At 39.2% G+C, this 27,741-nt stretch overlaps 1 protein-coding gene and 1 long non-coding RNA gene across 4 annotated transcripts in view; one reads left to right on the top strand and one right to left on the bottom strand.

Annotated features, from left to right (window-relative positions):
• Positions 1-27,741, bottom strand: part of upb1 (ureidopropionase, beta) — a 120,982-nt gene that overhangs the window by 56,372 nt on the left and 36,869 nt on the right. For both annotated transcript variants that reach the window (XM_017466811.3, NM_001200395.1), the window contains 1 exon segment: positions 23,897-23,991. In XM_017466811.3, coding sequence (XP_017322300.1) covers positions 23,897-23,991 — 95 coding nt within the window.
• LOC128632847 (uncharacterized) lies at positions 8,921-11,983 on the top strand. 2 transcript variants are annotated; one of them, XR_008396444.1, is made up of 4 exons: positions 8,921-9,988; positions 10,074-10,148; positions 10,233-10,280; positions 10,368-11,983. It is a non-coding gene; the product is annotated as an uncharacterized LOC128632847 (long non-coding RNA). The 2 variants fall into 2 exon arrangements; XR_008396443.1 differs by having other exon boundaries at positions 8,921-10,148.

Raw genomic sequence — 27,741 nt, 5'->3', positions numbered from 1 at the left:
AAACTCTTTCTCTGCAAAGTGCTCTTCTTACAATTTGCACTGAGATGTCCACAGGATTACAAAGAAATTGTGAAGCCATTGCAATAGACATTAAACTGAATTAGTTGCGGGACTTATGCTCACAGCTGATTGGTCCAAGTTGGGTTTGAGTTCTTTTATGCAGAACGTAACTTGCCCGGGAACAGGTTAGCAGTGGAGCTTAAGTTACTATACCGATTAAAAAAAAGACGAGCCACTTTAATGTTACCTAAAACCAAGGGTTGGCACAGAATAAACTGAAACTTACCTGGCTAGCCACCTAAACTGGCTTCATGGTACAGGCCACTGCGTTGGATTACCCAGAGTTTCCAAGGGTGTGTCTCTTTGTTCTTTCAGTGTCTCCCGTAATGAGTGAGTTAGTGAGAGAAAGAGAGAGACTGACAATGACATCACTGCCCCACTTATTTCTATTTCTTGTTGCAACTATCTTCTTCCAAATATACATAAAGAAAACAATCCTGGATATTCCACTGTTTCTGCTTGTAATTGTCCCACTGAAATACTAACTCAAATTCCAGATGAAATTTTTCAACAAATTCTTGCACAATTTAAAAGTTACAACATGTCAACCCATTACTTTTCTAAATGGACATAAAAGCCTGTACATGGTCATTTCTAATAAGGATGGACTGAGTGATCTAAAATATTTTCTGGATGTGCAACTGGAAAAGGACCCATCCACTGACATTCTTTTAAGATGACCAGAATACTTAGTCTAAATTGCACTTCAAGACCTCTGAAGGTGTGCTGTGGTATCTGGCACCAATACCAATACATTAGCGGCAGAACCTTTAAGTCCTGTAAGTTGCGAGGTGGGGCCTCCATGGATTGGACTTGTTTGTCCAGCACATCCCACAGATGCTCAATCAGACTGAGATCTTGGGAATTTGGAGGCCAAGTCAACACCTTGAACTCTTTGCCATGTTCCTCCAACCATTCCTGAACAATTTTTGCAGTGTGACAGGATGCATTATCCTGCTGAAAGAGGCCACTGCCATTAGGGAATACCATTGCCGTGAAGGGGTATGCAACTTGGCCTGCAACCATGTTTAGATAGCTGGTATGTATCAAAGTAATATCCACATGAATGCCAGGACCCAAGGTTTCCCAGCAGAACATTGGCCAGAGTGTCACACTGCCTCCACCAGCTTGCCTACATCCGATAATATATCCTGGTACCATCTCTTCCCCAGGTAATGTGATTCATCGGACCAGGCCACTTTCTTCCATTGCTCCATGGTCCAGTTTTGATGCTCATATGCCCATTCTAGGTGCATTCGGCAGTGGACAGGGTCAGCATGGGCACTCTGACCGGTCTGCGGCTAAGTAGCCCCATATGCTTATGCAAGTTGTGATGCACTGTGTGCTCACACATCTATTAGGCATATAAATCTATTAGGCAATCTATTAGGCAGTCTATTAGGTGTGAGAGGGCCATATGTCACTGTGTCCCAAATGAGTACAAATAAGCCACAATAAAAATAAACTTTAATGATAATTCCTTTAATTTATATAGTGCTTTTCTAGACACTCAAAGTGCTTTACATTGTATGGAGGGAAATCTCAAATCACCACCAGTGTGTAGTATCCACCTGGATGATGTGATAGCAGCCATAGTGTGCCAGAATGCCAAGCACACACCATCTATTGGTGAAGAGGAGAGGAGTGATGTAGCCAATTCAGGGATGGAGATTATTTTGGGCCATGACAGATAAGGGCCAGTGGGGGAATTTTGTTTACAGCCCCTTTAAAAGAAGCTTCTCAAGTCGCTTTAGATAAAAAAAAGCACAATCATGTATAGAGATAATGAAGATAATATAAAGATAATGTATAGAGATAATAATATCATAAAAAATAACACACCAAAAGTTAAAAAAAAAATTTTCAAGTAACGTTACGATGATGTACTCCATTGTGCTGTGCAAGGGCACGTTTGCTCCGATTTTCTTCAAAACAAAAAACTGCATCATAATGATATAAGTGTGCTCAGACCCAGACTGGCTCAGTGCAAAATAGTATCCCAGCACAGTCATGAACTGTTGCACAGTATGATCGCTGTTGGTACAAATGACCTCCTTTACCATTTCTTTCCACAGCAGGGCTGAATGAGACTTCTACTAAAGGAGCTCCATTGGTTAACCAGTAGGTCATGGAGAGGATGCCATTTATTGTCCAGAATGGCTGAGTGGCTCTTTTCCACCACCACCTCAAAACCATCCAGAGAACAGCCCAAGAGCGAGCCAGCCTTCTTGATTAGTTTGTTATTTTTTGCATCTCCAGCTCTAATGCCACCTCCCCAGCATACTGCTGCAAAGAAGACTGCACTGGCTACCACAAACTGGTAGAAGATCTCTAACATCTTGCTGCAAACATTAAAGGACCTGAGTAGAGTCTGCTCATCCCTTTCCTGTACACAGCCTCTGAGTTTTTCCAATCCAGCGTGTTGTCGAGATATACACCAAGATATATGTACTGTAGGTGTCAACCAACTTAACGTCCTGACCCATGAAAGTAATGGGACTGGATGTGGTCCTCTTCCTCCTGTAGTGCTCCACCATCTCCTTGGTCTTGGCCATATTATGGAGCAGATGGTTCTTCCCCCACCGCTCTACAAAGTTGTTGACCAGATCCCTCTACTTCTTTTCCTGACCATCCCTGATGCAACCAGCCAACACTGAGTGGTCAGAAAATTTCTGAGATACGACCTGTACTGAAAGTCTACAGTGTACAGGGTAAAGCGACGGGGGAGAGCATGGTTCCCTGTGGTGTTCCAGTGCTGCTCAGCAGGTGCTCAGACAGGCAGGTACCCAGCCACACAAACTGGGGTCTGTCCAACGGGTAGTGACCCAGGAGATCAGGGACATGTCCACCTGTATTCTTCTCATCTTCCTTCTCATCAGGAAAAGTTGCTTGGTGTTAATGAGCTCGAGAAACCAAAGAAAGTGATTCTCACTGTGGTGTTGTTGCAGTCCAGATGGAAGTGGGCCTTTTGCACTAGTCTCTCCGGACCTTCATGGCATAGTAGCATTATCCATGCCTACCTGTGACTGGTAGGCAAACTACAGAGGATCCAGAAAAAAAGCTGACCAAAGGTCTGATATGGAACAGCACTAGTCTCTCCAGGACCTTCATAACATGTGATATGAGGGCTACTAGTCTATAATTGTTCAGGGAGGGGAGCCTTGTCTTCGGAACAGGTCAGATGTATTCCAAAGCTTTGGCATCTTCTCTATTGAAAGCTCAGGTTGAAGTCTTTGATGTAAATAATGTAAAAAAAATTATGTAAATAATAATGTAACTATCAGGAAATGAAAGCTGAAATTCTGATATATTATTTTTGAAAGAATAAACTAAACCTTAGAGTGGAAAAACACCGATGCATACTCTTCATCAGAATTGCCTAACATACATACATACTTTAAACCTCACAATATATTTTCAATTAGATCATTATTTTTCTTAAATTACTATGTCTATATTGCCTTTCATGTTTCATGTTGCCTTTCATATTGCCTTCCTTTTGCAATATATCTTATTATAGAATTAGTTCTGTACATTATAAATACACTGTCTGCATTTACACTTTGCCTTTGTATGCAAAATATCCATCCATCCTTTTCAGGGTCACGGGGAAACCTGGAGCCTATGGCACAAGGCAGGGTACACCCTGGACAGGGTGCCAATCCATCCCAGGGCACACAAACACATAAACATTCACATACTACGGACACTTTGGACATGCCAATCAGCATACCATGCATGTCTTTGGACTGGGGGAGGAAACCAGAGTACCCGGGGGAAACCCACACAGCACAGGGAGAACATGCAAACTCCACACACACATGGTCATGGTGGGAATCAAACCCCCGACCCTGGAGGTGTGAGGCGAACATGCTAACCACTAAGCCTTTACCAGTTTGCATTACTAGTTGTTCTTATGGGGGCAAGGTGAGGAAATGTAGGGAAAATAGCTCATATTCAATCTCAGAATTTTGGAAACCTAAGGAATGAATGACTGATATTTCATCAAACATTTTGAATATCAACTGGTTTCACCTTGTTCACCTTTACTGCACCTGTTGCATATATCTTCTGCATTACTTATGCAGCATGTGCACTCATTGTCCACTTAAATAGGAACACTTGTACACCTGCTCATTTATGCAGTCCAATCATTCAATCATGTGGCAGCAGCACAATGCATAAAATCATGCAGATACAGGTCAAGAGCTTCATATAATGTTCATATCAAACATCAGAATGAAGAAAAATATGACCTCTGTGACTTTAACCATGGCATTGTTTTTGGTACCACATGGGCTGGTTTGAGTATTGCAGAAATGGTGATCTCCTGGGATTTTCACACACAACAGTATCTAGAATTTACACACAATCTTGTGAAAAACAAAAAATAATCCTGTGAGTGGAGGGTCTGCAGGCTGAAACACCTTGCTACTGATGCATTTGGGGAGCTGAGGGTGCCACAGCACCCCAAAATTTTAAAATTTCTTTAACTGCAACTGCAGCAGCTGCTAACATAATAAGAATATAGCCTAAATAAACAAAGAATTATGGTATTTTGAGTAGTTTACAAGTTTTTATGTCAGAGATAATATACCTCTTACTATGCAGGCAATTACAATTTTTTTTTTTTTATTAATGAACAACATATTTTGTTGGGCTGGCTGTGGCTCAGGTGGGGGAACAGGTTGTCCACTAATCACAGGATTGGCGGTTTGATCCCCAGCCAGTATCCTTGGGAAAGACATGAACCCCAATTTGCTCCCGATGGCAGGCTAGCACCTTGCATGGCAGCTCTGCTGCCATTGGTGTCTGAGTGTGTCTGTGAATGGGTGAATAAGAAACAGTGTAAAGTGCTTTGTAGAACTGCTAAGGGTAAAAAAGTGCTATATAAGTGCAGACCATTTACATATCCCTTTTTAACTGTTTATATTTATGGATTATATGCAAGAGTTGAGTCTTCAGGACAGAGGAGTTTGCACTGTACACTTTCTAAGTAACATGACACGTTTTTTGTCTCATTAACTTAAAGAAAAAAAGAAAAAAATATGCATGTGAGGGAAAGACTGTATGGGGTAAAGTTTCTAAAATGTAACCAACAACAGGAGACATTTATTTAACATTTATAGAAACAGTGTAGGCATGGTAACTAACTAACTAACTTCCTTGTAGAAAATCCTACTGACTGTTACCATGCTTACACTTGGGACTCTATCCATAAATGTTAAATAAATGTATCCTAACAGAAAACTTCACCATATCAATGATTACACACATTTTTAATCAGTTTATGTAGAGTCTCTGCGCTACACATCTGTGTGATGAGCTGTCACTTTAGAAATTATAACATATTTATGGAAGTCCAGAAAGGTCATGTAGGATTGTAAGTGAACAGGCAGCAGGAAAATCACAGAAAGATGGACCAAACATTACAAAAGAACTCCACTTATTTTGCCACAGGAACCATAAAACAACGAATCCTCACTCTCAGACATTGATGAGCTGAGATAATTACCATCTACCCATTTTAAGCTATCTAGCAAACAATATAGGGTTGATTCCCCCAAGGACCCTCATTGAATGTCCTTTGTGCTTTCCCCCCAGGAACACAAAGTTCTCCCTGCTCTCACCACCATTCATATAGTCCACAGAACCCATCTTTTAACAAATGCATCAGGTTACTTTACATTTCCTAAGAGGACAATGAATCTTAAAGTGATGCACTATGGTTTGAAAACTTGTTGTCTTTTAATGTCATTCCTTATTTGTATCATACCTATAGCCACCAGTTCCTTATTATGCTTTTGATCATTTAACATGTATCGTAATGGTTAAGGAGTGTATTGATAAAAGTGTGTGATGTTTGGTATGTGTGTGATCATTGTTTAATTTCCTAAGAGCTGGGATGAAGTAAATTTCTAACTTTCTAACTTTTGACCAAAGTTCTAACTTTACCTTGTGGAAAGTTTGCACAGCACATAACTCAGAGGATAATATGCTAATTAATGTCAGAGGAGGAAAATGCAGTTTACTCCACTCCCTAACGTCATGCTGATTAAAACAAGAACTTTGGGGTCGGCCCAGATAGAAAGAGTTGAAGCCCACTGACACAAAGGTAACTTGAAGTTCTCTTCAATCAACATCTTCAACGAGTTCTCAGGAGTTCACATCCATCTATCAACAGCTACAAGGAGTTCTCATCAACCAAAAGCTCCAGAAGTTCTTACCCCTCGAAATCACGAGAACACACTTGTGTGGTGAAAAAGTTTACCTATAATCAGTAATGGCAATGAATCAGTATTTACTTGATTATGCGAACTAATAGTTAAACATGTATTCACCTTAAGAATGTAAGAAGGTGCTAACTGTGAACTTCTGTATTGACTCAAGAATTATAAGTGCATGAGTGCTGTTCTATTCCTGCTTTCTACTTACAACAATGTTAAGTATAGAGAGATTCAGACAGAGTGACCCAGACTTCTTCCTGACGTTGTTTCTGCTGTTGAACCATTTTTGATATACGAGGGGCAGACACCTACTCACTGTCTATTTTAATTTATGTATCTCTCATGTAAGCAGTTTTTGAAGATCCTGTTTTCTATAAATGTGATTTTGTTTTTGTAAAAGCGTGTAATTATGATAATTATGATGTATAAGAAAACCCTGTAAAACCTCTCTTTAATGGAGCCTCAGCAGAAGTGCTCTGGGCTTAGAGTGCCTCTCAGTTCTTGAGAATCTTAAAAATAAAATAATGTGTTTTGCCTGAGTTCTGTCTCTTCAAATTCTTATAGGTGGATTTCCATGACAGCTTGCTCTGAGCCAAGTCTGTAACAACCGGTTCCTGCAAAACCTCCCAAAGAACCACCGGCAAGCTTTGCAACCCACCTACGAGACACTGCTAGTATGCCTTCATACCATTCGTCATCCTGATTGGTTTCACAAGACGCCACTCAAAAGCCGGCCAGACCGCTGACGAATCCACATGACCGGGATTCCCCCCCAGAACGATGATGCAACGAGGGAATCCACGTCCAAAGAGACAACAAGTACCGTACCTCCAGATTCTTGCTGAACTGGTGTATTTAATAAAAAGTCCTTCTAAATGAAATGAAGGTTAAACTGATAAGTTGATGGTTTGTTCAGGTCATGGTCTGAGAAATAGCATACAGTGCTAGAATGTTTGAATTTTATTCAAAACCCTTCTTTGTTGACATTTGTGTGTGTGCATGTGTGTGTGTTTATGTGTTAGATTAGTTTCTATGTATTAGGATAGTTTGATAAAGTCTTGTCTGATTTTGTTTCGGTCATGTTACTATGCTCTTAATTAGTGTTTTCACTACATTTAGGATATTATTGCTGGTGGCTATGGAGGTAATATCTAATGCATAATTAATAAATACACAAATTTCAACTTATCACAGAAAAATATAAAGTTTGCAAAATGTCTCCTCTGAGCTGATCCGATGTCTCCTCTGAGCTGTCTCCCCTACATATTTCAGTGGAGCCATGAGATTTTTTGTGATCTCAAGGTAATAAAAGTTGTTTTCTTGAGATCAAAATATATTTTTCTCGTGATATCATGATAACAAAAAGTTATTTCAAGAGATCACGTAGTAGTAGCATTCTAGCATTACATTGTTATGGCCAGTGCCAGTGGCACAATGGTGATTCTGCAGTAATTATATCCCATTTCCAAAGATTTTCATCACCATTTCTCTTCTGAGCTGCAAAGCATTTAGGTGGCATCTCTCAAACATCATGTAAACTGGTCACATACTACCATCATGGACACTGTAGTCCCAAAGGGGAAAATTGGGCAAAACATAGTCAAACAAAAAGTCACTTGAACTCAGGATCAAACCAAGAATCTTGCAACACCAAAACAGTAACACATCCTCTACACTAGCTATTTTCTCTTATGCTGATCCCTGATTCATGTAAAAAGGGATGTGCTAATCCCTGATGTACATTATTATGCCTAATCATGCATTTCAACATCATGAGAAAAATAAGTTGTGATCGAGAAAAAAAAACATATCTTCACAGACTCTAGATTGTCATATCACAGCAAACCAACAATTACAAACATGGCCGAAGAGGACTATACTTCCAACACATACACGTTCACCTTCTCCGGGGTTCCAATCAGAGACACCTGTTCCCATTTACACTCACAATCACACCATACATAAAAGAGACTGTTCGAACACTAAACTTTGTGAAGTATACGCTAGAGAGAGATAGTTTGTATATATTGTAACCGTAGTTTTGACAGGTATCGGTCAAAGGTCAAAAAGATACACATTCTAACTCTCTATATCTAGATCAAAGGTCATGATCATAAAAATATGAATAGTTATGTTAAATCTGGATCACATCCATTCGTGACCATACATGGTGCGGCCATGTGTTTTTCCGCCCCACACACGTTGCACACATGTTCTTTCTTTTCACATAGAATATGAAACTCTCTGTGGTAGGTCATAAAAATATATATAGTTATGTTAAATCTGGTTCACATCCAAATCGTGACCATACCTGGTACGGCCATGTGTTCCCCCCACCCCACCACACACACACACACAAGTTGCACACTCATGTTTTTTCTAACACTCTGTGGTAGGTCATAAAAATATATATAGTTATGTTAAATCTGGTTCACATCCAAATCGTGACCATACCTGGTACGGCCATGTGTCCCCCCCCCCCCACCCCCCCACCCCACCACACACACACACAAGTTGCACACTCATGTTTTTTCTAACACTCTGTGGTAGGTCATAAAAATATATATAGTTATGTTAAATCTGGTTCACATCCAAATCGTGACCATACCTGGTACGGCCATGTGTCCCCCCCCCACCCCCCCACCCCACCACACACACACACAAGTTGCACACTCATGTTTTTTCTAACACTCTGTGGTAGGTCATAAAAATATATATAGTTATGTTAAATCTGGTTCACATCCAAATCGTGACCATACCTGGTACGGCCATGTGTATCCCACATCCAAACAAAAATATCACACAAACACACACACACACACACACACACACACACACACACACACACACACAAACACACACGTGCATGTACAGACAAACGCATGCATACGAACCTGCTTATAAAAGTCGAGCATCCCTCTAGGCTTTATAATACTCTGCACTTAGAACAACGTGTGCGATCTTACAACATGGCTGATGTTTGTCCTAACGCGCCGAAAAAAGCTCACCCTTTTTTGGGAAGAATAGAAAAAATGTTAGAACATGAAAAGATTCAATATTGGGTAATGTCAAACGGATGTACAGCCGGGTTTTTTTTCGATGCAGAAAAAGGAACCGTTTTGCTTTTCAAGTTCTCGGTCCCGGGAACACACGATCTTTTCCTTTCACGTAGAATATGAAGCACTCCGAGTCAGGCCTAGGTCAAAAGGTCAACAACGTAAAACCCCCGTTCTGATGCATTCCCGAGCACAAACACACCCCACACACACACACACACTCGAATGGATACGAACCTGTTTATAAAGTCGAGCACTTCGAAAGTTTTAACATCGGAAAAGGTTCGACCGAATTTCCAGAGTCAGTTCTTCACTACTTCGAAAGTTTGAACATCGGCAAAGTTCAACAGAATTTCCAGAGTCTATCCTTCACTACTTCCAGACACCATGGATTTCTCGGCAGGTAAAAATTTGTATTTTAATCAATTAATAGTTAAATATAAATTGAAATACAATGTTTATGTAATTATCCAGTAGGCAATGATATTGATATAAACTTAGAACTAATCATTCTGAGTACAAAAATCATCATACTTATCTGGTCATTATGTAATCTGGTACGATACTTTATCTAAATTGTAAATATTCATTACATTTATATTACAGTGCAAGACCGAGTTAAGCTCATCTGATTCTAGTGTATAGGTAATTAAAATTGGTCTCTTAGATCTATGTAGTGATCTAAAATGAGAATGTTAAGTTATTAAAAATATGTTTTACTGTTTTATAGACAGCTTGGTGATTATTTCTGATGATGAGATTCCCGAAACAACCACTCATGACCTTTTGAATCTGAGTTCCACACGTAAGTCACAACATAAAATTGTGAATGTTTCATGCTGTAAAAGTCTTTCATATGTGAATATAACATTGTTTGTATCATATTCAGAATTTGAGGGAAACGTGACTAACAGTGATTATGACGGAGATATTTCAGGTGAGTTGTAGTATATTTACATTCTATTTACACAGCACAAAAAAAAAAAAAAAATAAAAGCTCTTTCACATGTTCTGTGACTTATAGATACGAGTGATGCAATAGAAGACCAAGAGGAAATCATCTCGGAAACCGACATTCAACAAGACATCGAACTACAACAGATCTGCACAGTGTGGCGTGAATTCTTCGAAGCAAAGACTGATTTATTGGAAAACTTTGGACAGATTGATTATACACTTGATTCTGGTCGAGGTACAGATTTTATCCCTTTACTGTACAGCACGCTTGAAAATGTGAATAGATGTCTCACAGTGAGCATAAAGTTGATTAGAAAATTGTATGATAGATATGGCACAGAAACGACTGAAATGCAGTTCGGATATGGAGACTAAAAAAAAGAGAACCGAAAATTCTCCATTATCACATGATTTCTTTTATGACGGAAACCAGAGTTTTTCAAATGATTCGCACACACTCCTGAACCCATGTTTAACTGAAGCGATCAACCGGCTGAACGAAAGTTTAATTCCGTCACACCAAGTCATTAGTGAGAGACCTAATCAGAGTCCAAATCACGTCGTATCAAACACAACGGTGACGCCAAATGATATAATTTCTGAATTAAATCAATGTCTGTTAGAGTTACATAATAACCTAAATGAACACGGTCATTCAGTACAAATAAACCCTGATCTAATCGATGCAGTCAATCAGTTGAATGAAAATTTAAGATCGTCAGAACAGAGCAATACTCAAAATGAAAACCCCAGTCAAAATTCCAGTCAAACTGTATCAAGTACGCCGGTGACGTCGCACGACATATTTTTCGAATTAAATCAATGTCTGTTAGAGCTACAAAATAACCTAATTGAACAAAGAGAATCTATGCAGATAAATCCATGTTTAATAGACGTGGTGAATCAAATCAATGAAAATATGTCATTATCTCCCGTTCAGAATATCGTCTCGACTCCAGAAAACGCTCAGGAACCTAGACCGTTATGTTCTCATGATATGATACACGAACTTAATCAAAGTCTTATGAGGATAAATGACGGTCTTGTTAACTTAATCGAAAACCCTGACAATATTGCACAAAAAACGATAATGAACGCAACCGCCCAATGGAAAACATACACTCACATAATACCCAAGATTCTCAAATGGAAAACACACATTCGCCCAATACCCAAGATTCTCAAGTGGAAAACTCGCCCGATATCCAAGTAGAGCAAGAGGGTGATGGATTAGATCCTAATATTAGAATAATTAATCGGGAAAGATTCAACAACACTGAGATTAGGAGAAGAGTGAATTTTTCTTCTATCGCGAACGTTGACAGCTTTGCAGATTTTTATAATTATGTTTTAGAGATTTTAAACAGCGCGATTGAAATCGCTAACAATTTAATTTCTGCCAAGGATGTAGTCACCGTTTAAATTAGAGGTGATACGATCAATGTTTCATCACGCGTTCAATTAGACAATGGTGTCATCGATTTAGGTTCTTTTCTGACCATGCTCGAAAATGCAATTCAGAGTAAACGTGAAATTTTTACCGATAATACCCTTGAAATAGTTGTCCAAATCGTTCGACCACCTCGGGGTGGTGGAATTAGAAGGAAAATAGGCCATATATTCAAAACAGAAACCCTGCAGAAGAAAATGCAGCATCTATACATTTTTCACAACAGAGACAACATGTGCTTCGCCTTGTGTGTTAGCCAACTTTTGAATCGTGAAAAAAATGATTTTGAAACCGAACAAATCGCTAGAAAATTACAACACGATGTGGGATTATCGGTAAACACCGCTGTCAGCTTCGCTGACGTACCGAGATTTGAGAGACATTTGAATTGCAAAATCGTAATCGTACACTGTTCTGCTAGCAAAGCCGGATACTCTTTCTTTCAAACTAGCAAGACTCCCCACGAAAAAACCATTTACTTGTTTTTACATGACAACCACTATTACGGGGTTAAAAGTATCAACGGACTTTTAGGAACGAGTCATGTTTGTCATTTCTGCCATTCGGGGTTTGACGTTTTATGGAAGCATAAATGCGCTTATAGCTGCAACGTTTGTCACGACCCCGATTGTTACAAACACCCTAAGAATGTTACTAAATGTCCAGAGTGTCAGAGACTGTGTAGCTCCCAATACTGTTTCGAGATGCATAAAGCAAAGATTCAATCGCACAAAGGCGAATATTCTATGTGTGAAACGGGATTCTACTGCGGTAAATGTAAACGTGTGATAAGGGATAAACCTTCTAATCGTGAGAATCACGTATGTGCCCAATCGAAATGCATACTCTGTGGCCAAAAACTCGATGAGGATATCGAGCATAGATGTTTTATACAGAGGGCCAGGAAAGAAAGCGAAAATACGGATTATGTGTTTTACGATTTCGAGACTAGGCAGGAAACAGGAACACATGTAGCTAATTTCATATGCTGTATTGATTTTAAGGGTGAGGAGTGGGTGGCTGAAGGGGATGATTGCGTCAGTGCCTTCTTTAAAAAGTTTCGGTGTAATGCATACCACGGATACAAGTTTATAGCCCATAACGCTAGAGGGTTCGATTCATACCTTTTGTTAAACCATTTAGTGAAAGAAGGAATCACACCCGAAATCATAGCATAAGGCGGTAAAATTTTGTGTTTCATCGATACCGCGTTTCGTCAGTCCTACATTGATAGTCTATCGTTCTTACCCATGAAATTGAGTAGCATCCCAAAAGCCATGGGTTTTTCGGAAAGCAAGAAAGGCTATTTTCCCCATTTCTGGAACACCGTAGAACATCAGGATTACATAGGGCCGTATCCTGACCCTAAGTTTTACGGTGTAGATGGCATGATGCCTAAGGATAGAGAAGAATTCTTTAAGTGGTACAGAACGGTTTCTGACAAAGTCTTTGATTTCAAGAAAGAGATGGCGGAATACTGTGTGAACGATGTAGAAATTTTGAGAAAGGGTTGTATAGCTTTCAGACAAGAAATTCTGGATAGTACAAAGGTCGATCCTTTTAAATGCATAACGATCGCATCTGTGTGCATGAAAATCTTTAGAACCAACTTCCTGCGTAAAGACACTTTAGCTATTCCGCCTCTTGATAATTACATCACCACTCAGAAATCTTTCTCAACACCTTCCATACAATGGCTCGAATATGTTTCAAAAACGCAAAACCTACCCATTCGCCACGCGTTGAACGAAGGTGAAGTCAGGTTCGGTACCTATTACGTAGATGGTTACTGTGAGGAAGGGGAAAACCGTAAGGTTTTTGAGTTTCTTGGGTGTTTTTATCACGGCTGTGAAAAGTGTTTTCCCTCAATGACCCCGCATCCTCTTACCAAATCAAACGCAACCTTCGGAGATATCCGTCAAAAATCGATGGAGAGAATTAAGAATTTGCAAGACACTCTCAATTTGCAAGTCACTCTGATGTGGGAACACGAGTGGAATGAAATGAAGAAAAACGACAATCTCGTGCAAAATTTTCTAAAAGACTTTGACTTTCCTGAGCGTTTAAACCCTCGAGATGCTCTTTACGGCGGTCGAACAAACGCGTTAAACTTGCATTATGTAGCTCAACCCGGTGAGAGAATCGATTATTTCGACTTTACCTCGCTTTACCCATTCGTAAATAAGACAAAGACATACCCGATCGATCACCCTATCATCATTTATCGTGACTTTCAACCTCTGAAATATTACTTTGGTATCATTAGAGCAAAGGTATTACCACCTAGGGGTCTGTGGGCACCTGTTCTACCATTTCGTGTAAAAAGCAAACTCCTCTTTCCTCTATGTAGAACGTGTGCTGAACATCAGTTAAAACATTGCGAGCATACGGCTCAGGAGAGAGCTCTTACCGGAACATGGGCATCTATCGAAATTGAGAAAGCCGTCGAAAAAGGTTACAAAATTCTAAAAGTGTTTGAAGTGTGGCACTTTCCTAAAAGGTCTGATAAGCTTTTTACGAGATATATTAAAATGTTCCTCAAGACCAAACAGGAAAGTTCAGGTTATCCGGCCTGGGTCGTTGATGAATCATCTAAACGTGAGTACATTCGCAAATATAAGGAGAACGAAGGGATTACGTTGGATCCGAAATTTATCACTGTTAATCCTGCCAAAAGATCCGTGGCTAAACTCGCACTAAATTCGTTGTGGGGTAAGATGTGTCAAAGACCAGACAAATCGAACACGACCTTAATTCGTGATCCTGCCGAGTTTTTACAGTTCATGTTCTCCGATATTTATAATGTGAGTCAGTTCTCTTTTTTGAATGAGGAGGTGGCTATGGTACAGTGGCGTTACGCAGACGAGAGATTGATTAAACCGCTAAACGCTAATGTATTCATCGGCATTTTCACTGCAGCGTACGCTAGGCTTGAGCTGTACAATTTGATGGATCGATTGGATCAGCGTTGTTTGTACACAGACACAGATAGCGTCATTTTTAAAAGTAAGGAAGGTGACTGGATGCCACCCTTAAGCGATTACTTGGGTGGTCTTACCAGCGAACTAGATGATGGCGATCAAATCGTGGAATTTGTAAGCGCAGGTCCTAAAACCTACGGTTACAAAACCATGAAAGGAAAAACAACCATGAAAGCTAAAGGCATTACTTTAAATTGTATCAATTCTGAAATTGTTAATTTGAAATCACTAACAGAACTGGTGGACGAGCAAGTGAAAAATCCGGATCATACAGGTCATCTCGTAACCACGCATAACCAAATCGTGAGAGATAAAAAGGGGTTTCATTTGAGAAACAAATCACAGTTGAAAAGGTTCAGGGTTGTGTACGATAAGCGTGTTTTATTATCTGATTTTACAACTCTCCCTTACGGCTATTAAGACTATTCTTGTATATATGTGTATATAGTTTCTGTTGATGTGTTTTGTAAAGGAAAATATGAACGTGACTGCTTTTGACGCTAGGATGCAACTTCCCTTTTCATGTATCGTATGTGGACCGAGTAATAGTGGAAAATCTTTTTTTATCAAAATGCTGTTGGAAAACTGTAAAGAGGCAATGTCGGTTGTTCCGGAAAACATTGTCTGGTGTTATACGTGTTGGCAGCCTCTGTACGATGAATTATTGACCAGAATAAAAATAATTTTTCTTCAAGGAATCCCTGATTCGTTGTGTGATGACGAACTATTTCCTCCAAATAAAAAAAACTTGTTGGTAATCGATGACTTGATGGAAACCGCCAGTAAAAATGACGAAGTAGAAAAGGCTTTTACAAAATACACACACCACAGAAATCTGAGCGTCATCTACCTCGTTCAAAACTTGTTTTTTCAAGGCAAGACCAGTAGAACAATCAACCTGAACACCAACTACATGGTTCTTTTTAAAAACCCTAGAGATAAATTACAGATCAGCATACTGGCTCGTCAAATGTATCCGGGTAACAGCAAGTATTTTTTAGAATGCTTTCTCGATGCCGTCTCTAGACCTTACGGGTATTTATTTGTTGACCTGAAAGCACAAACGCCAGAAGAACTTCGTCTCCGTTCAGGGTTGTTTCCGAGGGAGAAACCGGTTGTGTATGTTCCGAAGAAGAAGAAAAAACTTTAAAGTATCGACACCAAATGTCTGAGCGATTGAAAAAAACCCTCCCGTTGCTGAATTCATTACACAGGTCTCCATACCGAAGGAGAAAGGATATATTACGCGATGCGCCCACAGATCTCATCCTGAGCATATGTGAACTAGCTTTAAACGTGCTCAGGGGAAACATACCACTGACGACAAAACAGTATCGGGTTTTAAAAAAACAAAAAAAATGGATCAAACTATTTGCTGATAAAAGAGCATCCGTTGAAAGAAAAAGGAAAGTTATTAATCAATCCGGAGGATTTCTTCTGCCTTTGCTCAGTGTAGCCATTCCTTTTATAAGCAGCTTAATCGCGTCCCGCAACAATTAACATGGAGACTGCTGAGAAAATGTATTTAGTCCCTCAACATCAGATCGATAAACTTAGAAACATCACCGCGGAGAAGGAAACCATAAGAAAGACTGTTGAAAACAACTTGGACGATGCAATACGTGGTATTTTATCAAGGACTGATCTGAACGAATACGATAAGGCGAAACTCTACACGTCTGTGCTGCAAAATTTTTTAAACTTGGTTAAAATAGGAGATCAGGAAACCGCTCAGTTGAACCTGTCTCTACCTAAAATATTGGAAAGCAAAACGGAAGCAGCTGTGACCGAACCCCCCAAAGACGAGATCGTGCAAGAGGTCCTCGCTAACATTTCTGCTAGAAACAAAAGAAACGCTTCGTACGTTATGGAAAAACTTTTAAAAGCCGGGGCTGCGTGGAACGATAGCGGTGAATTTATTTTTAAAGGAAACACTATCAAAGGATCTCACATGGTGGATTTGCTAAAAAATCTCACGGCCCCTCATCGAGTATCCGACGAACGGAGGCCTTTAGGTTGGAAAGAGTTCTTACAGACAGTAGCCAACCTAAATATACCCTTTTCAGCAATACCTAATGGCGGTGTTCGACGCAAAATATCTGACATAAAAAGATCTAAAGATATCTCTCATCTTGTTTCCCCACCTAAAAGCAAAGACTACGATTCTGCGCCAGTTTTCAAATCCCCCGTTTTTAACCGTACTGACTGGTTTGGTTTTTGAAAATGACGAGGGACAAAGCATGTTATGTTATGTTACCCTTTATTTCAATAAAATAACTTTTGTTTAACATTTTTTCTTGTGAAGCATCGTCATTTAACATTCCACTACATATGTAAATGAAACATATCTAGAGAGTTAACACATTGTACACATGTAATTGAATGCTTTTTATTTACTCTAGGGTACATTTTTTTAACGAATGACACAACAGTGTTATCATTTCTAATTAAATCTTTGCTATACATAGACATAATACGGTTAAATGAATAACCTTTAGCTTTGTGACACAGAAAAAACACACAGTGTTGCCCGCAACAAACCGACGTAAAGTTTTGAACTTGTGCAGGGTTATATTTTATTTTGCAACAGTTCTTTGTCAAAAAATAATGAATCGATTGAGGAAAGAGTTCGTAGTCTGGAGGGTTTCTGTACGAGTCAAAAAATTCTCCTGTGTTTTCGTCATTAAGGCATAACGCTAGCCAGTGCTCACCCGGCATGTGTCTCGGATGTGTGTTTACGATGAATAAAGCTGGAAACTTTCTCAGAGTACTTGTAGGTAGCTCGTCACAGGCCATCACGCCATGAAATATTTTATCTATTTCAGGACAACTTCTCATAACCTCCGTTAGTTCTCTGGTATCCATGAGTTACTGGTAATCGATGAGCACGTTTCTTCGATTGTTTATTTCTAGAATGCTGTCAAAACTGGCATACACTATTAGGTTCACCGTGATCGGAAGTGGTTGACGAAATCTGTGTTCCAATCGCATATTGCCTGATTTTATTAATGACAAATGTTGCCCACAATCGTCATCGGGGTTCAGGTTGAAAGCGAATAAAGTATATCCATTCAGGTACTCTTCTCTGTTTATCGACAGTGCCTGATCTTTCAGCTGCTTTCCTGATGCTAAAATTAAAGAATGGAATTCACGGACCACGTTACCGGACTGAAAAACAGGCTGAAACGGCTTTGCAGGATATTGCGTACCATCTACGTACAGCGCGATAAACTCTGCATCGTAATGTTTAAAATTAAAAGGGTTTTTATTGTACGACCCGCTGAAGGCATCGTTGTCAACCATCCCAAAGATAATGGTTTTAGGTAAGGGACCGAGGAAGAGGTTCTCTTGTGAACAAATGCGGCTCCCTGCAGCTAGACTTAAGGTCTTCAAACAGACTCTTTCGATCAGATACTTGGCTGTGGCGGTGAGAAGTGCTTGTCCGTGACCGATTTTTACAGACGGTGAGACGGTTACTTTCTTCACAAAAAGAGAAGCGTTGAGTATTTTCTGATTGAAATTTGCATTTCCTTCCTTCATCAAACAGAATTCAGCTTTGCTGCGAACCATTTTAATCCTCAAATCGATCCCGTTCAGTAAAAGTTTATCCTGAAAAAATATATCCGAGTGAATGTGTCCAATCAGGTCGAAGGTATTGCTTTCAGCACTGAAACTGGCCCTTTTTTTGAGGCCTTCGTTTCGTCCGTCCGGGTCTGTGGCGTCCATATGCCCCGCTGTGTCTTTGTAGAATAGCCCGGTGCAAAATTGTGTTTCCAGTGTATCTTTTCCATAGTTGATAAGACTTTCAAAGGTGGCACGGTATGGGTATGTACTGCTAGATTGAGAAATAAGACGATCCCCGAGCATGACATCCACTTGTGAAAAAAGTGAGGCTACGGGGTAGTTAACGACCCCAACCTTTGCATCGTTAGCTATAGTGGAACCGTCGGGGTTCACGATTTTACAGGTCAGATGTAAAAAAGTGTTGTTCAAGTCGAGGTAATCCTCCCCGTTTCCAGCCACGTAGAACTCCAGGGGCCCGTTGTCCGTAAGAGCGGAAAGTGGTGGTATTTCGACATAAGTGTACTTTTCGATACTCGTTTGGGTAAAAGGTAATGTGAAAATATCCAATTCTGTCTTGGTACACTCTGAGGATAGACTGTGTAAGAACGCCATGATGTTAGAAAATGTTCATCCGATTTCTCTTGTGAGAGATGTAAGGGTGCCTGTTGCCTCTCTGCTCGGTCTTTTTCACACTGTTCTTGATTTTAGTAACCTTACGTCTTTTATTAGGAACCACATGTCGACGCCCTGGGAGCCTTTTAGATTTTTTACACGCAATCAACGCAAGCCCCGATCCGTCTTGATTCTGAGCTTGTGTCTTGCTCATAATGTTGTTGAATACGTCACTTACGAACCCTTTAGCAGCTGTTTTTAAATGAGGCTTTGCAATAGCAAAACCCCTTTTGAGGAACGGAACCGCCATTCTAAAAAGACCCTTGAACAGTCCTCCTAGCCCCGACCCATACATGGTGGGGGCGCCTTGAAACCCAGGAAGACCATTTCCAGCCTGGTGGACATAATAATCCACGTAGGTCTGCGGATGAACGTAGCCCCTATCCATCATTTTACATACGGAACGAATGTTTAGCGGGTCTAAAGTGTAGTTTAGCAATAAATTTCCCGTAACTAAAAGGTATAGGCTTGTTCTGATCCGTTTTGACATCGATTACTATATCGGTAATGTGGTTCTTGGTGAGAGGTACGTAATGCAACTTATCATAAGTAATTGTGACGACTTTGTTGTTTTCACCCGTTATATGTACGCATCTCAGTAACGGAGCAAAACTGTCACCAACTCGTTGATACTCGATAACGTCTGTATATACATACATCGTATAAAAGCCTGCGTGAATATCAGAGGGGTTAGGCGCTTCTGGTTCTCGGGCCGTTATCGGAACACCGGGGTTCATACCGAGCATATATGCTAATTTTCCATTAGCTTTGAACGCAAAATGTTTTTGGGATACGATGCGTATTTTATTTTTCATAGGGTTATAGAATAGCTCTATTCCGAGCTCCATTTTCTTTATGTTGTTGTTGATTTCACTAACCACTTCATCGATATTTTTATAATATCCTGGAGTGATATTAAAGTTACTGTTTTGTGTTCTCTTTCCATCCCTCTGAATAATATGACACATACTGTCTTCCTCCGTTAACGAGTACCAACTCTGGATATATTGAACCTCTGCGAGCGATACTTCCCATATTCCGTTCAAATCGATTGGTTTGGCGAATTTAGTAGTGTAATGCGAGATCTTATTATTAGGGTAAATATCCAAAGACGCGTTGCTTGGAAGGGTCACAAAGAAACCACACTCTTCCATGGTTTAATGAGTATAGTTTTCAGTTTTGTTCACGGTGATCCTTTTGTTATGTTAACTACGTCTTCGACCGGAACCCACAAATTAAATTTATCGGGCCAACCCACCCATTTCACCAGGCAGATTTTTTTCTGGTTTCGGGTCTTTTCAGACAAGATTTTCTCAATTTTAAACGTCTTGTCCTTACCGATAATGATCTTTTGTAGCTCGGGTTCATAAAATGTTCCGTCAATTTTTTCACCATCATAGTCTTGTAATTTATACACTGGGGGATCTCTCGGTATCCGTTCGGAGATTGTAAAATATTCATCCGTAAAGTTTTGCTCGTATCCTTTCTCAAACTGTCTTTTTAAACGAGAAATTCTAACGATATCACCAACTTTAAACTTGAAATTTAGTTTCTTTAATTTAGGTGTGAACAATCCGTAGAGGGTTTTAAATACTCTGAAGGAATTGGATTCGTTGACCTCGGCAGGTTTCATTTTGATGCTGGAATGGTAATTGTGATTGTACGCGTGAATCATATCCTGAACTATGTCGATGTATTTTCTCGTGTTAAAAGCGGTAAAATATCTCCACATCCTGGTCTTTAGCGTTCTGTTGAACCTTTCACACACCGATGCTTTTTGCCCCGTACCCGTAGCAAAGTGAATAATGTCATGTTTTTTCATTAATGTTTGAAAATTTTTGTTAAAAAACTCCTTCCCTTGATCAGTTTGTAGTTTTCTGGGGACCCTACCTTCATTTAGAATGGAATCAAAAGCTTTAGTTACTTCGATTCCGGTCTTGTTTCGTAACACACGTACCCAGGCATATTTGGATAAAATATCTATACACGTGATCATAAATTTCGCATTGTCGTTACTCTCTGACAAGTTGCTCATATCGACTAAATCAGCTTGCCATTGTTCATCGATGTTCTTCACAAAAACCTTGTTTCTTTTAAACTTTGTAGATACTGGTTTATGTAGACTGTATGCATCCTGCTCTGCTAACCAGTTTTTTATTTCAGTATCATTAGCTCTTTTACCTATTTTCTCAACAATAGCTCTTTGCAAACTCTCAACACCACCGTACGAACCAGGTTCTGACGGTGTATAATATATATTCTTCATCAATCATTCAGTCATTTCGAGTGTCAAGGCAAGAATGATCAAACACCAGTGTAGAATAAGCATTTATCTCAGAACACGTGAGTAAGGTATTACATATTCAATCAAAGTAACATTTTCCTTTCTAAACACACGCAGGTTTAGATACATGTTTAGTTTACATTCAATTGATTCAGCAATACATATAAAAAAAACTTGTTACACACCTATGTGTTAAGGACACACGCTATTTACGAATGTCTTCAGCATTTTTTGTTTTAATCGGCTTCAGCCTTTTCTCGCAGTCAGAATAGACGTGGCTTGTTTTGAGGTTTCCCATGTATGCGATGGTTCAGCAGGTTCCAGAGATGAGTGAAAGTTCCAGTAATCTACGACGTCTTCGCACACTTGCTCGTTGAAAACGTCTTTGGTTTTCTCCTTGACCTCGTTCAGCACGGTTTTGATGTGAGGCTCGTCTCGCCATTCACACACGGTGGCTTCAGCAATGCCTTGAATTTTTTCCAGGGAAGGAGTGTGTTTGATTCCACACAGTTTCAGACCTCTTGCCAATGTGTATTTGAACCATGGTTTAAACAGTTTTTTCAGCAATCGGTAGGTGTTTAGGTGTAGATAGTACTCTTCAGGATCGAACAAACACGCGTGTTGGAGTTGACTCGGGTGATCGATCGCGCAGCCGTGACAGTTGTCCTTCAGATCTTGTTGGATAACTCTGTCCAGCAGTTCCCCCGTAACAGCACGTATGATGGTTAGTTTTTTTGAATAATTCATCGATTTGCCGGAAGTAGCGTTGCAGATCGTGCCAGCTGGTTCGGTCATACCTCACTTCACAATTCTCTTTGTTATCAGGGGCGTTGTCACCGGTTAATACAGCAGCACAGTGCAGTGAAACTTGGTTCTTGGAGAAATTTGTTGCTCTGATACAGTATTTGCATTGAAGAGACGTACTGTTCCATTTACGTCTGTACGCATCCGGGGGAAAGAAATCCATTCTAACAATGTAGTCAAAATCCTTGCACCATTTTCTGAACTTTTTCCAGTCACCTTTGTTAAAAGTTACGTTCTCTGTAGCACGGCTCCAGTGGATGTGTCCCGGGACCGAGAACTTGAAAAGCAAAACGGTTCCTTTTTCTGCATCGAAAAAAAACCCGGCTGTACATCCGTTTGACATTACCCAATATTGAATCTTTTCATGTTCTAACATTTTTTCTATTCTTCCCAAAAAAGGGTGAGCTTTTTTCGGCGCGTTAGGACAAACATCAGCCATGTTGTAAGATCGCACACGTTGTTCTAAGTGCAGAGTATTATAAAGCCTAGAGGGATGCTCGACTTTTATAAGCAGGTTCGTATGCATGCGTTTGTCTGTACATGCACGTGTGTGTTTGTGTGTGTGTGTGTGTGTGTGTTTGTGTGATATTTTTGTTTGGATGTGGGATACACATGGCCATACCAGGTATGGTCACGATTTGGATGTGAACCAGATTTAACATAACTATATATATTTTTATGACCTACCACAGAGTGTTAGAAAAAACATGAGTGTGCAACTTGTGTGTGTGTGTGGTGGGGTGGGGGGGGGACACATGGCCGCACCATGTATGGTCACGAATGGATGTGATCCAGATTTAACATAACTATTCATATTTTTATGATCATGACCTTTGATCTAGATATAGAGAGTTAGAATGTGTATCTTTTTGACCTTTGACCTATACCTGTCAAAACTACGGTTACAATATATACAAACTATCTCTCTCTTACGCTCAGTTGCCTGGTCTCTGTCGTTAACCAATATCGTGTTTGTTTATTCTGGTGTTTTGACTTTGCCTCTTTGCCCTGCCCTGTTTGCCTGATTGCCTGAACTCTGTCTGTTCATGATTACCTTATCCTTGGACTTCGTGCTGTTGCTGCTGTTGTATTAAACTGCCATACCTGCATTTGTTTCTGTCTGTGCCTCCATTACATGAGAATGATCCCAAACTATAGGCATTCATATTCAGCAGAAAAGTCTATTCCAGGATAAGGACCTAAATTGCTTCCAGGTTACGACAATGTAGTCCAGAGACACACCCTTTAATATTATTCTAATCAATATTTTTTCATTATTACAGTTTCATTGTTGTATTTTATTATTTCAATTTAATATGTAACAAAGAGAAAATAAAAATATTCAAATAACTTTTTCAAATATTTTGAAAAAGGAACAATTATTCATTAACATGTTGATTATAGCATTTTTAAAAATCATAAAATCTTTGTGTTGGTTTTTGATTTCAGTTTAAAAATAGAGTAATGAGTGAATGCAAAAGTACATGGCCCCTCTGAATACTGACAAGAAAAACCTAAAAAAAAAAGACTGCAAAAGGGTACAGACAAATGAGCAGGTATCATGTATAGGGGGAAAAGTCTGTTCTATGTTACCATGTGATTTGCAAGTCAGTTCATAAAAAATGTGTGATTGTGAGAGAATGTTGTTATTCATAATATAGAATAACAGCAGCAAATAACAAACAGTTTTTCTATGAGTGGGTTGGATAATGTCATTATTCAGTTATTTCCACTGGAGGCACAAAATGAAAACTGGTGGGGGGGGAATCCATGCCTGAATTTTACCATAACAGTGGTCAACCATTTTACCCAAGTCTCAGAAATATTAGACACAAATAGACCTCTTGGCAGAAGTGAGTGGTGAAGCCATCTTCTGCAGACTCTGCAAACTCTGTCCACGGTACCCTCTCTCTGGTGCAGAAGGCAAAAGGCATTGCTGTGGGCAAAAACACAAACATATACATACATTATATATATATATATATATATATATATATATATATATATATATATATATATATATATATATATATATATATATATAAGTATCACTCTACTTACAACCCTTTTCTAATGTTGCACTTTAAGCTGCATAAAATCTGATTGGCCCTGATCGGTTTTAGTTAGCAACCTCTTCTGAAGATTATTCCAGCTTTCCGTATTAATAACATGTGCCTTTACAAAACTCATGTTCTTTTAAATGACTTTCTATATTCATCCATGTGTGTAATCCTCCTTTGCTGAGAGCATATTCATGTTTACCAAACAAACAGTGTGCATGCAAAACAGAATAATGCAACTGTGCTGACAGAGTATACAAGCCACGAGCACTTGATTTGCTCTGCATTTTTCAGTACCATCTCATAGTTTTCTTTTGTGAACTGCTAAGGTTCATCATTTGTTTCATCATTTTTTATCATCGGTTACTTGGCCATTTTGCAGGGTCACTTGGCTATTTTGCAGGGTCATCAGACAATAGGCAGCTTGTACTACCTTTTTCAAGAGCAATGCTGCTGCTTGTGATGGGAGTGCGTAGTGTTTCTCATCATTAGCAGGTAGTGTTATGGTGAACAGCGAGACAAGGGGACCCAAATGCAGAACACACACATGTGGACTGAAGATAAACAGGATTTATTGAAGGAAGCTGGGACGTGTGGGGAAAGGAGTGTTAGATGTGTAGTCGGGGTAGTGGTTGCAATGTTGACAAGGTGGAGAGTACTAAAAAGATATTTTGATAGATTTTGAAAGATATTGTGCCTCAAAACACTTTCACAAGGCACATCACTTTCAGGAGGGACCGGGGATGTTCTTTCTGTGATGGTGGTGACAGGAACGTAATTAATGCTCCTTCATATAGAAAGTATTTCTAGTACCTGAAATGAATTTTATTTGACACTTGTATGGTTTATTAGTCTAATCATTTACAAGCGTTTAATGAAACACGTAATGCACCTTAAATTAAGAATTAGATTTTTATTAATACATGGAATAAGTAGCTTAAAGAAATACTGTCACTTGTTAACATTAATGAATGAATTAAGTATCATGAACTAATAATGAACAATAGTTTTTAAAAACATTTATTAACCTTAGTTAATGTTTATTTCATGAAATACATTTTTTTGTTATTTCATGTTAGTTCATTAACTAATTAATGTTGATTAATTAAAAAAATGTATTAGGACTTGTTGGAATTAACAGTAATCAACAACAACAAATGCTGTAAAAGTATTTTCATTGTTAGTTAATGTTAACTAATATTAACTAATGTAAAAATAAAAAAAAAACAGTCAGCCAGTTTGTCTTCTGAACCTGAACTTAAATCAGATAATATTAAAGCAAACAACAACAACAACAACAACAACAACAACAACAAAACCAAACCTGAGTTCAAATAAAGCAGTTCAAATTGGAGATCAAAAACATGGAAAACTTGAGTTATAAAATCGAATGCATAAAACTGCCTTCTGTTGGTTTGTCCACATTAGTAAGAGCTACAAAAACCTCTTCTATGTGCTTTCATGGCATCTTTTTTTTTTCTTATTTTATTTTAAAAACAGTTCCATTATCTGATATGTACATATCCTCATATATTAACTAATGTATTATTGATGTAGTATTGATTCATGGGAGCAAGAGACATAGTACCGATACTTGCCAAGCAGTGCCACCAGTGATGTGTGCATCATTACTGGTATCACCTTTTGCATTTCAGCCCACATTAAGAAATGCTAATATTACTCAAAACTAACCCTAGCTAACTAATACCAATAATTCATCTTGCAAATAATATGGTAAAACTGAAATTGGACAACAAGATGTGGGTGTGTTTGTCTTAAATTATCCTTAATAAATGTGTCATTATTTCCATCAATTACCGCTTTACTGTTTCCTCTTCTCCTATACTTCTTGTTTTCTCTTGTGCTTTTGGCTGCCCGATACAGTGGGGGGAAATAAGTATTGGTGTCATATCACAGCAAACCAGTGACTACATTCCCCATCCTGCACTGCAGCCTCCAAACATGGCTGCCATGTACTGCAATTCCCAGAACGCTCACATTCATTTTAATTAGGGATGTAACGATGCCAAAAATTTAGTAGTCGGTACCGATACCACCAAAAGTACACGATACTGGATAGCAAAGTCGATACCACTGTGTGGTATGAAAAGAAATTAAAAATTAAAATAAAATTAAAAACTCCTGGAGGACATCCTCCTCTGGCTAATACTGGCAAAAAGAGAGCGAGGGGGATATTTTAGTTATCAAACAATGTCTGACAATGACTAATAAAACAGTGCTAAGTGCTAAGATGCACTCCTAAACACACACACAAACACACACACACACACACACACACCTTATACTCTGAATGCAAGCATTAGTTTAAATTCACCGATATGGTGACAGGACAAAAAGATTTATTAAAACCATTAACATTTGAATAATTATTAGTGACATTAGGCTACATGTTGCTGACAGGACACGGGCTGAATGGTGATGCATGGTGGCCCATTAGGAGGTATTTTATAACATTGCAATGCGTTAGCATCGTTAACAAGTTACTGGCTATCACAAACATTACACAGAGCATAACGTTAGCTGGTTTCACGGCCACAATTCCAGCTGCCTCAAACAAACAAAATATAGGACCTTTAAATATAGGTCTTTCAGGTGCTTCGCCAAATTTCAGCTGTTCCCTCACTTTGTTTGAAATGAATGATAGCACACCGGCAACAGATGCTAACTTTCCTCTCAACAAGTTTTCCTCTCTTTTCCTCTCAACGAGTCGGGGTGGAGCTAAACTTGTCGCCATCTTCTGTAGTTTTTTCACATGTCCTTGTAGGCATTCTTCCTCTTCACCACTTGTGAACCGACTAAAACAATTGAGCATATTTGCTGCCCCCATCAGTTCCGGAAGAATTGCAACCTCGGTACCTTCATTACTAACGCGTCCTGCACTACTGCAGAAAAACAAGTACCGTCACATTTTAAGAATGTTGGTACCAACTTGGTACCGAAGTATCGGTTCGTGTGACATCCCTAATTCTGATCATGCACACCTGCATCCAATTCACAGCACTCACAACCACAGTATAAAAAAAGACTGTTTGTAACCATAACCATACTATCACCATACCAAACATTTGTACCCTGTTCCTCGTTTTGTTTCATGTTCATTGATCTTGCTTCTTGTTCTCGACTATTGCCTTGCCTAGTTCATGCCTGTTTACAGATAGCCTGACCCATTGCCTGTTTTTGACCATGTTATTGTCTCATGATTTGGATTCGTCTTTATTAAGCTCTTATCTGCACTTACATCCACCCTAATCTCCATTACGTCCAATACGTAATAATTGGACGCATCAACATTTTTTTCAGTAAATATACTTACAATGAGGCTATTCACATGAAATTTTCACAACATTAAAGTCCATAAATAAAGTTATGTGTAATAAAGTGGAATGACACAGGAAAAAAGTATTGAACAAACTAACTCAATTTTTTTTAATACTTAGTGGAGAAGCCTTTGTTTGTAATGACGGCTTCAAGACGCTTCCTGTATGAAGAAATGAATTGCCCGCAGTAGTCAGGTGTGATTTTGGCTCATTCTTCTAAACATATTGTCTTTAAATCTTGTTCAATTGGATTCAAGTCAGGTGGTTGCCACTCAGTGGCTTGCTCAG

This window comes from Ictalurus punctatus, chromosome 5 (assembly GCF_001660625.3).
Source record: "Ictalurus punctatus breed USDA103 chromosome 5, Coco_2.0, whole genome shotgun sequence".
Classification (NCBI taxonomy): Eukaryota; Metazoa; Chordata; class Actinopteri; order Siluriformes; family Ictaluridae; genus Ictalurus; species Ictalurus punctatus.
Note: the sequence above shows the minus strand (reverse complement) of the source record. Positions and strands in the feature narration are given on the sequence as shown.